The sequence below is a fragment of the Eschscholzia californica genome, unplaced genomic scaffold, assembly GCF_041429995.1.
Source record: "Eschscholzia californica isolate CP2 unplaced genomic scaffold, dmEscCali1.0.p SCAF_5, whole genome shotgun sequence".
Lineage (NCBI taxonomy): Eukaryota > Viridiplantae > Streptophyta > Magnoliopsida > Ranunculales > Papaveraceae > Eschscholzia > Eschscholzia californica.
In genome coordinates, this window is record NW_028238472.1 from 32,128,393 (window position 1) to 32,140,195 (window position 11,803).

Sequence of the window (11,803 nt, forward strand, 5' to 3'; positions counted from 1 at the left end):
TCCTTTTGTGCTTAGAAGACAGACTGAAGCTAGGAGTTACCTCGAAACCAATCAAAAGTCGGAAATTCATTAGAAATCATGCCATGAGTCAAGAAAGTCAAGTTAGAAGTCAAAAAGTTATACTGCTCATGGAAGTTTGCCCATAGAAGTCAAAAAGTAACATATATAGTAGTTTATTACCGCCTCGACTTACCCCACTTTACGTCTCTTGATCTTGTCTGAATGTTACTGTTATACAGCAAGATTGTCATTCTCTCTAATAATTAGAGGATGTACTGTTCTGGTTTCGAGTACAACCAGAAACTCTGTGAAGATATAGATAGAGTGAAAATTGTAAATATAGTAATCTCGATTTTAATGATTAAATTAGAGAGTCAAACCCCGAACAGAAGCATGGGAACAACAAATAATTCATTAATTAACTTATACACTTCAGCCAACAGCATCATGTGTTCCTAACTTTACAATTACTGAGCAGCATTTCAGACTGCCATCAAAAGTACCATAAGAAACGCAAAATCCCCCACATTACCCTAATTTTAAGTTATTCATGTGAAAAGTTAGAAGGTAAACAGGATAAGAGATGAGCTCAAATTCAAACCACTCCCGATGGTAGACGTAAAACAAGTTGGCCACCAACCACGCTGCAGACAAAGAACATAGGTATTTTAGAGTGGTAGTGGAAGTAGTATATTATACGTTGGTAACAAGAATGAATTCACGAACCTCTTCACATAATAATAACAGAAATCGGCGAGGATGAAAGTTTGGACAATTTCAGACAGTAGAACCATGGAAGGCCATAAACCATAACCCAAAGCTGTTAGTAAGCGTCCTCTAGTATCTAAAACCTGAGAAACAGAAGAAAAAAAAGAGTTGGTGTTAGTTGAGGATCCATAGATACAGTGAGTAAAATCAACAAGAACTGATTATAATTTTATTCCAACTTCTTTAAAATAATTAGGTTCCGAGTTCATACATAATTGAGATTCAAGGTAAAAGCATGAAATTGTTATAATTAAAAGTATTTCATCTGGTGTGGTTCTCATATAACACTAACAATGGATTTAATTGCTTTGATACATTGATCCCAAGCAACTGTGGATGGGATCACTCAGGGATCCGAGATTGAGTTTTCACTAAATCGTATATTTACATATATTAGGATCTGTGCAAGCTTCTCAGAGGTCCAAAGCGTCTAACAAAATTGGGGCCCCATTTGGGAAAGAAAACCTCTCCCTCTCTCTCTCTCGATGTATATATGTATATATATATATATATATATATGGCAATTTTTCAAAATAGGCCATCAACTGCATATCTATTATAAATTTATAATAAAACATTTCAGTCGGTTATCCAAGGGACAAGTCTAACCGTCTATTTTTTTTGTTGGGAGTTTGATAAACATCCAATGGGTGATATAAAATCATCTTCATGTAAATCGACTCAAAACAGAAGGTTATTAGTGTCAACAATCGGTTACTGTATCCATAAAGGAACTACTCCCCCTATTTGTCATACTACCCACAATTTTTGGCCATTATTTCTCTCCCCTTCGAATTTTCTCAAATTTGAAACTTGGAATTTTGGTTTCTTCTCTATCTAATATATTGTTTGTAGTTTATATATATTTTTTTTCTTTCTTTTACTCTTCATCTTCAAGTTATAGTTTTTTCTCAAGTCAGAATTAAATGTGATATGCCACAATGGCGTTAGCCAAATGGGATTTGTCGCGTCCATACGATGCAGTGGAAACCTAGTTCAAATTAAACTACAACAGTCCAAAGTTTAATGCATAAACACTAATTCGGCCCACTCGGGGCACTCCGTGTTGGACTAACTATGCCTACCCTAGTCCCAATACAATCCACGAGTTACTCAGCTGGATCTACAGATTCCCAACTACTTAGTTGTAGTCAACAAATCAAGTTAATTTCTCTATTTTAGTCAAGAATTAAAGTAGGCCTGTTGAGCCTGAAGGTGAAAAGTATTTCTTCATTGTATCTTATATTTATTGACCTGAAGTACCTAGCTATGTGCAAGGAATGAAATATTAGTTTCAGTGGAAATTTTGGCCGGTGAAAATGTGGAAACATTTCGTGAAAATATTTCAGTCAGTTTGGAAATTTTACAAATCTACGAAAATGATAAAATATGATGCAATTGTGCATAACAAGACTTTTTAACCATGATTAAGCATAAAAAAGACCTAATCTTGACTCGAACAATAGTTGATTAAGATAAAATGCAAAAAATAAGGCTAAGGTACAATCACACTGTTAGTTTGTGGGCTAATCTGCAATCGAACTGTTAGGTTGGAGAGCTAAATTGAATTATTTATTGATACTAACACCCAAAAAATAACAACGCTACTTAGGTGTAAATATTAGAGATAATCTGTTTGTTTGGGGGCTAATATGCAACCAGGTAGTAATATTAGGGAGTGAGTTACACAAAATCAACTTCAGCCAGTTAAAATAGGGGTATATGGTAAGACATTTGAAACAAAACAACGCATCCAAATTGATGTACCTATTCAGTAGCAAAATAGGGGTATATGGTAAGACATTTAAAACCATAATTCCCAAATTTCAAATCCAAATAAATTGACTCTTCCCTCGTCTTCCTCTCTCTAAATTTTCTTTCAAACCAAATGTGAAAACCCCAAAAGTTTTATGAATATTCTCTAATAATAAGAGAGATTGGATATAAAGAATAAATAAAGAAATCTTACAAAAAGTCAAGTAGAAATTGGAAGCCTTGAACCAAAAAAAACGATGAAGGTAGGTTCTGATTTTTGATATATATGTAATTCATATTTTATAGATGGTTATAACGCAATAAATCATAACATAATAATGCAAGAATCTTGTCTTTTCACACTATTTTATCTCAATTACTTGTACTTTCTGAAAAAATTGTCAGATTTTCACCAATTTCAAGTTTTTTCGAAACTTAGACAGCATTATTTCTAGCGATTTCGTGGAAATCCTCAAAATTTCTATAGGCGTAGTTTCGTGTACCTTATATTGAAAAACCGAAAAAAATTCGGCCATTTTGACAAAAACAATTAATTTTTCATTCTTGAGTATGTGTTGTTTACTTCCATGATTGGAATTAAACGGCTTTGAGGCTTTAAAACTTTTTTCAGTACAAAGCATTTTATTACACCAAAATACCTTTGACCCAAGCGCAATGACAAAGTTAACTGAACAAAACTTGATACTTAGATCCGACATCCCAAAAAAGTATAGACAAGTTGTGGCATGACTAACCTGGAGGACCCAATGGGCACAGCTCAAGAATCTCGCAACGCCCAGTGCAAATACATAATGAGCCGTAAATGGTTCAACAATCTGAAATTATTAATAAAACCATGTTAACAAAGTTGCATGTTCATAAACAAGACTACTAGAGTTCTTTGCGTTTCTCACAAAACATACCTTCGTATTCTGCATCACACGCAACTGAGGTAGTACTGAAACAGCTTCAAGATATACACAAAGGGCCCAACAAATCCTGTTCAAAATATGATGTGACGTCGTTGGATGAACGGCAAGAGCTAATAGAACACATGGTACCAGCTACATCCAAAATGAAAATTAGAATCGTTGATACAAAATCACGCCCCGAATGGATAGATGGAACAAGAAAAAAAACAAACAAAAACAAGTAACACAATTTTTATGTTAGATAATTCAGTAATTTGAGTGCCGCCTAATTAAGTTAGGCCCTTGTAGCTAAACGAAGTAGCATATAAGATCAAGGAAATGTCTGACAAAATCTATGATCCATACACAATGAGTTTTTGAAGTTTAAGAACATTCGGGTCCCCACTTGGCTATTGGACTTGGAGGCTTTTGCCTAGCTATTAACTCCAGGCCCTGAATAAGCGAGGAGCTGAGGACGAAAATTTGGGTTATTGGAAATAAAGAAGCAATCTCATAGCCATCCTCCTTAATTACATTAATTAACTTACATATTCAGGTGACAACAAGCTTGTTATACCATCGTTGGCAAACATGCAGTCAATTCAATTATTTCAACTTTACTCTTTTCAGTATATAGGCAAGAGCTTACGAGCACAAGACAAATATATGTGTATATATATGTATATATAAGATTGCCAACAGTAGGAAAAAATAATTCACAGAGAAGATTAGAGAAGCTTACCACGTAATAAATAGCAAAATTATCTTTATCCTCCATGTAACTAGACTTCAGTTTAAACCGAATCATATAAATAACCCACAGGGTCGTAACTAATGTTGCTGAATCTAGAAGTGTGTGTATATCGAATTCCATAACAAAGCTGCAATATAGTCTAACAGCTAAAAATATCGCTGTGAGGTACTGGGATTTGAGTGAAAGTCCTACAAAGAGTTCAAATAACAAACATTAACCAAAAGACATCATGGTAAACACCGAAGTAAGTAAGCAATTACAGGATAAATATAGTATCTGACAAATCATGTAGAGAAAAAAGCAGAAGGAATGAAAACATAAAACCAAAATATATATTGTGAATACTTATGCATTAGTAGGAAGAATGAATCTTTTTAAGCATCGGGTCCCCAGCAAGATAACAATCTACGAGACATCAAAATTTTAATAAATTCAGGATGCACTTATGATTCTACATAAAAAGGGGTGGTGTTACCTTACACGGAACTAAACCACAACTTAGTAATTACACATTTATACGCGTAAAGCGTAATAAATTATCCATTCTCAATCACTCAGTAGATCATGATGTTCCGGTGCATGAAGGTGTTTTTAGGATATTAAAACCATATATAGGCATTTCTGCATATAGACATTTAGGTAATCCATGACTTTGAGGAGGCCTTGAAGGATACTGTTACGAAATAATTTGACAAGATTTCTGACAGAAGCTTATTATAACTGAAAGCTAAGTTCCTGAGATTCTCTTTTCCCGATTAGAAACTTTGAGAAACAAGTCCAGAAGATGACTGTAAGGCTCCTACAATCTGGCTGAATAAGTTACTACGCCCACATCCTCTTCCTTCTCAACCTTGCATAACTCCTCTTTGGCCCATTACAATTTCCCTCCAGCGGCCTGACAAAAGATTTAATTTTGAAGAGTTGCCATTCTACTGTTCTGGGCATTCTAGCTGACTCGGGCAATCTACGGTCTCCACTACTAACCTCCCAGTGGATTTATAGAATTCCAACAATATTGTTTAAACGGATATCTAGAACCCCGAATGTGACATTGATGATTAAAGGTTCCTCCAATACTAACACAGACCAAGTTCTAACCTCCAAACCCAATACTACAGTAACCTTGACAGCACCAGACCAGTGCGCTCCATATGACCAACCAAGTTACGAAGTCAAAGAGTAGTAATAACTTTCCTGCTTCATCTGGGTAGGAGAAGTTACGGAGATACCAGTACTCCCTTGTGAGAAGCTAAAATTTCCATGGAGAAACATGGTGGAGGAAAACAAAATTAATTCCATGCCACTAAGCATCAGTTTAACATCAACAGACGGATAATATGTGGTTGTCTCCTTGTGCTTCTAGTAACTAAAATTACCTAGAAACTACCGGATTTTTGTATTGTTTATCAGCATGGAAACGAGAGAGCAAAATAATGTCTAATTAATGAACTACCACCCAGATATAAAGAATGTTTCTTTTTTCTTGAAACGGAGAATGAATCGAATTTATTGATGTAACTGAAAAGTACAAAACTAGTTAGAAAACAAAGAAACAAATTAAAACAGACTAGACAAAGAAACTAAACGCCTCCAAGACTCGCTAATTTATATATTCGCCATACAGGCTTCCCAAGAGTGGCTGAAGTCTACGAAAGAAATGAATTGAGCTCTCCCGTGGGCTGTAGACCAAATGAAGAGGAGCCTTTTTGACGTCGAAAATTTAAAGAATCTTTCTTTCTCTAGTATCCAAACTTGAGTCGTGGTTATTTAGTGGATTGGAAATTCAAATTTACCGTACACTTTTACTAAATTGGCTGTCCTATAGCTAATAAGCGGTACGAGGTCTTAAATATTGTAGTATTGCAACTATTGCTGATGGGGAAAGTATAAGCACTCTAAACAAATATAAGTCTAAAGATTTACATATAACCTTGTGACCTCTGTTCTAATTACTATATTGAACAAGAGAAGCCATTAGTTTGCCCAAATCACACAAACAAATTCTCACGCAGAAATCCAAACCAAAAGCCCCTTCCATACAAAAAGGAGAATTTTTCAGATTTGCATCTCAAAGCATCAATGGAAGATCAAAAATCAAAGATAAGAAGTTCAATTAACAGGATCAGAAGAGAAAAAAATAAATCAATTTTTTCACCATTATTCCATACTAGTTAAAGGATCCCTAAAAACCAAATTAGCAGTCGTGATGATATTAGAAAAGGAAAACCTAACAAACAAAAACAATGAAAAGGATGAATGAATAGAAACCCTAAGAAATTACCAGCACAAGTCTTTTCTTTCATGAGTTTATAAATAAGAACAGATACACCGAGAGCATGAACAGCTTCAGCTGCAACAAAGAGATTATCATGATCGTTGACGATGAATCTGAGGAAAACAAGAGCTGCAATGCCGGAGACGACGGCTAGGAAAGCCTTCACCTTTGGTGGTTGCCTTCTCACCCATGTTGCTACAGCTTGAACTGGTTTTTTTGGTGCCCTCATCACTCCTCTCTCTCTCTCTAGAATTCTAAATCAAAGTCTGTTTGTCTCTCTCTAGAAAATAGAAATGATGAAGATGATGATGGGAATTAATAAGGTTAGAAACGGGGGAAGATGGCGCACGTTAATATTGCTTATAGGTAAGACATAGATTTAGAAGTCAAGTTGATGATCCCATGTGATTTGGTTTCCACATTAGTAAGTCTTTTCTTAACTTTCCCAAATCTCATTTCACCCTTGGGCCTAAGAAACATATCTCATGGAAAGTGAGGCCCGAGTAGCCCATAGGTCTTCTTTAATGACCAACTAATTTTGGTCAATCTTCATCAAAAAAAAAAAACTAATTTTGGTCAAACGTATCTATAGTGGTTCAAAACTAGTTGGGGCAAAAAGATCCTGAAGACCGCAAACCCGACCCATTTTTTCGAGACAATCCGTGAGCACCCGATGGGCCTATCGATCAATACCCGATTGGCCCAATGGAAAAGACGGGTTAGACTCGGGCAAAGTTTTATGTCTATTAACCGGTTGATACCCTATTGTCCAAGAAGACCCGATCACATACCCGATCGATAAGACTGGTATATGTGACGCCGGAAGAAGCATTTGTTTGCGTTTTCATAGATTGTAAACGGTTAGACTTTCGATAGAGGGTGACCGTTGAATAAGCGAGCAGACCTAATACACCCCAACCTAACTCTATATACATATCCCCTAATCCAAAAACACTGATCTTCTATTTGATTCTAAGTTTTAACTCTAATTCCTCAACGACTATCCTTTATCTCAATTTCTCTATAATTCTCTCTGCGCCTCTTCTTTTGGGGTCGACATGTCGTTCCCTCTCAATCTATATACAAGGGTATGATTGTCCTTTCTACAGATCTCTTTACCCTCCTTAGTTTGAATCTCTCTTACAGTTTATTTCGAAGTTTTCCATCGAACCTCCATCTCCATCTGAATCTGATCATACGTCGAAAGGTTGTTTAACTTTATGTTTTTCTATTCATTTTCTCGATACTTATTGGTGGGGTTCATACTAGTGGTGGGAAAAAGGCTCGGAAGCCGGCTACCCGACCCGTTCGACAGAGACAAAAAGTGCTCGTGGGCACTTGACGGTCATAACCGTCAGTGCCCGGTCGGGCCGAAATAATTGACGGACGGTCACAATCAAAATTCTGTATCGACGGACAGCCCGCTAACCGACCGACCAATATGGCTCGTCCAAATACCCGACCGGTACTAGTGACCGAATAACCCATCTTCATCATTTTCAGAGGTTATAGACCGTCGGATTTTATAGACTTAATTATGATGGTCGTTAGATATAGAAGACCAAAAAGACCCCAAAACCCAACTCTTTATAAATATCCCCCAAGTAACCAAAATTCTTTTTTCTTTTCTTTTCTTTATAAATATCTCTACCTTCCCTAAATACATAGAAGTCAATATAACCACTACCAAAACAGAACCAGGAAAATGGAACCCTCCTGATAGGTCTTCATTGAAAATTAATGTAGACGCGTCCTTCCTTGATATTCAGAATGTTGCAGGAACTAGTTTGGTCATTCATAACAACGAATCCAAATTTCTTGAAGCATATGCAACCACCACTAGGAGCAGAAATGCTGAAGAAAGCGAAGCGATCGCAATATTAAATGGAATGCTTTGGGCTGAATCCCACAACTATAAACAGATCATCATAGAAAGTGACAACATCAATATCATACAATATTTACAGAATCAAAGGAATGAAATACAATGGCAATCCAAAATTCATATAAAAAAAATTCAGGATATCAAACGACGACTGGAAAAAGTCAAGTTCTCTTACACGAACAGGAAGTTCAATCAAGTAGCAGATAAGTTGGCTAAGTGGGCGAGGAAGAGAAATAAGACTCAAGCATGGAATAATGTTCCTTTTATAGTTTCTAATTTGTATTGTAATAAGACTCTATTGTTCTAGTTTTAATATATTTAACTATTTCAACAAAAAAAAAAAAGTAAGTAACCCTAAATTTCTAACCTAAATGGTTGTCGCCTACAAGTTTTGACACTCTTCATCTCTCTCTTAGTTCTTTTTCCTTTCCAATTATATCGTTCTCTCTCTGAATCTCTCCATCCGTTCAAAGTTTTTTTATCGAGCATCGTACTACGAAGGTCTTTATAACTTTGTGTTATGTTTTACTCTAAATTTTTAGTCCTTACTGGTTTGATTCATACTTAGTTACTGGTTTCATTCCTTACTAGTTCGATTCATATTTTTTGTTCGAGGGTTGCTTCACGAGGATTTGTTGTTCGATCAACACATGTCTTAATTATACTTTGCCAAATGATGGACAAATTTATTAATTTTATGATTATTTGTGTTTTTTTTGTTAATCTTTTTTTCATTTGTAACTTGTAAATTGTAACTTTGTTTGTGCGGTATGAAATGAAGTTATAAGTTTCTGTAAATTTTTATTGGCAAGCCCGAACGGAGACTGTCGGGTGTCCGACTGGCCCGATAAATAAACGGTCTTGGAGGGTCAATGGACAAACAATTCTTAAAAGTGACCATTCGAGCGCTCGATAAATAGGTGGTCACCAATATTTTATGTTTGAGTCGACCGATCCGCTGAAGTTAGAGCTCGATATCGACCGGTCTAAACCGATTCCCACCACTAGTTCATACTTACTGATTCGATTCGATCACTTCTTGAGGGTTGCTTCATGCGAGTATCTTGTTCGCTTTGACTTTTAAAGGTTGTTTCACAAATACATTGAAAGTTTGGTTTGAACCTCTTGTCTTGTGTTAACTTTCTATTTCTCTGTGTTTTTCTTTAATACTAGCTAATAACATCGAATTTCCATCGACAGATATCTCGTTTGATTCGACTTTTAATGGTTGTCTCATAGATACTTCCATGGTTTTTTTCAATATTACCTAGCATGTTATGTTCTTTATGCTAGTTTATTTTATGTTTTTTGTTCCCATTTCGCTCCTCATGCTAGTTTATTTTATTTTTATGTTATGTTCATCATGGTTTTTGTAATGTTACATGTTAAATCTTCATGCAAGTTTATTTTACGTTATGTTTTCTCTAAGAACTATTTTATTAATTGATATCTATTAGACTAAAATATTGTCTGTGTATAAAATGATTATGACTTTTGGTTTATAATCACTGTTTAATGTGTTACACTTGTTGTTTTAATGTATTCTTCCTTCTTTATTTTTCTATATATAAAATGATTATGGGTCTTGACTATTTTTCTTTACTTCAGACTTTCATTTGCTAAGTTTGAGAAAATTTTCATCTTAGATGTTCTATACTTGTTGTTCAAATGTAATTTTCATTCTTTATTTAGTTTGTTATATGAACATGGGTATTTTGATAGTTTTGTTTTGAATTATTTAAAGTTTTTTATGGATCACATACTAATTTGAATTTATGTTGCAAGCTTTTGGTCAATTCGATTTCGACTGTTGTTCAAGTAATAGATTAAATTTGAGGGTTTATTCTGAGATATTAATTGTATATATGTTTAATTTAAGGAGTAATGATATTAAGTGTCTGTTATCAATATGTGTCTTGCGTTATTTGTACCACTCTAAATGATGCTTTGCTGGTAAATTTGTTTTAGTCTGCTCCACCTCATTGTTTTAATAGTTATATTGTTCATATGTTTTAATTGATATGTTATTTCACTGTTGTGAATTTCTATGTGATGTTAATATGATTCAATTGTTGTTGAACAGACTCTTCAACTGTTGTGAGTTGGTACCTAATTTTAGTGTGATCCAACTATTGTGGAGCAAATACTAGTGCTGTGAATTGTTATCTGATGTTAGTGTGATCCAACTATTGTTGAACAAACTGCATTTTCAGCTTTTGTGAATTGTTGTTAATGTTAGTGTGATCCAACTTTAGGCGAATAGAGTTATACTGTTATGAATTGTTATCTAATATTAGTTTAGTGATCTGACCTTCTCGGATGGTATGCCTAATGAGTACCCTTATGAAGGCTTATCTAAGTAACACATTGTGGTATTCATCTCCCCAATAACCATACGAGGAGTTAGCAAATTATGATGGTCTAATTAACCAAATGATGATGAACATAAATGTGTTTTTTTTGTAGCGCAACACTATTTGGTAATGAAACAAACTGATTTTGTATCAGTTAATTTGTTACTTATTGTAGGCTTGATGGCCCAAGCATAACAAGTTGTCTTGGTTTCTTAATTCTGAACTAGTTCTTGGAACAAAGCCAACAACATCTCCTATTGTTGCTATTAGCCCACCTTCTGTTGTCGTTGGTCCTAGTTCACCAGAAGATTCAGCATCTTCAGATAAATATTATATTAAACCACATAAGAGAAAAAGAACTTCTAAAATGTTGGGTTATGTGGACCTTTATAGATGTTTCAGATCAAAAAAGCTATTGAACAAACTAAAGAAATGGTAACTTGTAAGTTATGTGGTGAACTAGGAGATCCTAAATCCGCAAATGACACTGCGGCATTTAAGAGCCACAATAAAATCTATGCTAGGAAGCACAAGGTTGAATTAAAACAAACGACTCTATCACAAACAGAGTTTGACAGTTTAACATCTTTTGTATACAGTCAGTCTCATGATAGACAAAACCTGGTTAGCATGCTTGTTAAGAATGAATATCCTTTCTAATTTTCGAGGATGAAATTCTTGAGTATGCAATTAGAAAGAGCTCTCATCTTTCATATACCAAATTTTCTCATGTGACCGTTAAAAACAGGTTTTGGTTTAACAAAGAAGAAAAAGCAGTTGTAAAAAAAATATTGTTTCATTCTCCTGGTTGTATTCCATTAATTTTATTTTATCTTTGGAAGTGTAACCAAAATTTTATTACATGGTATCATTATTGATGCCTCTTCGGTGTTTCATAAGAAAGTAGTCGCATATTCTTCAATGGATAAGACACATTTCAGTGGAAAAATGACACAATTATTACTTGATAAGTTTGGAAATGATTGGGATATTCAAGACAAAATTTCACTTTGTCTTTGCACAATGTTAGTTGAAACTTAGTTTCCTCATTAAAGTCAAAATATTTGCCTTTTAATTTGTCTGTTAATGGTGAATTATTTC

General features: G+C 34.8%; 1 protein-coding gene across 1 annotated transcript; it reads right to left on the minus strand.

Moving 5' to 3' along the window:
- Positions 1–394: 394 nt before the first annotated feature.
- LOC147538629 (uncharacterized) lies at positions 395–6,957 on the minus strand. The gene is made up of 6 exons (XM_086641496.1): positions 6,470–6,957; positions 4,177–4,376; positions 3,447–3,587; positions 3,279–3,359; positions 727–851; positions 395–644 (listed from the first exon to the last, which is right to left on the minus strand). The coding sequence occupies exons 1-6, from the start codon at positions 6,690–6,692 to the stop codon at positions 596–598; spliced, it is 819 nt and encodes a 272-aa protein (XP_086497622.1). The 5' UTR covers positions 6,693–6,957; the 3' UTR covers positions 395–595.
- Between the last annotated feature and the right edge of the window lie 4,846 nt (positions 6,958–11,803).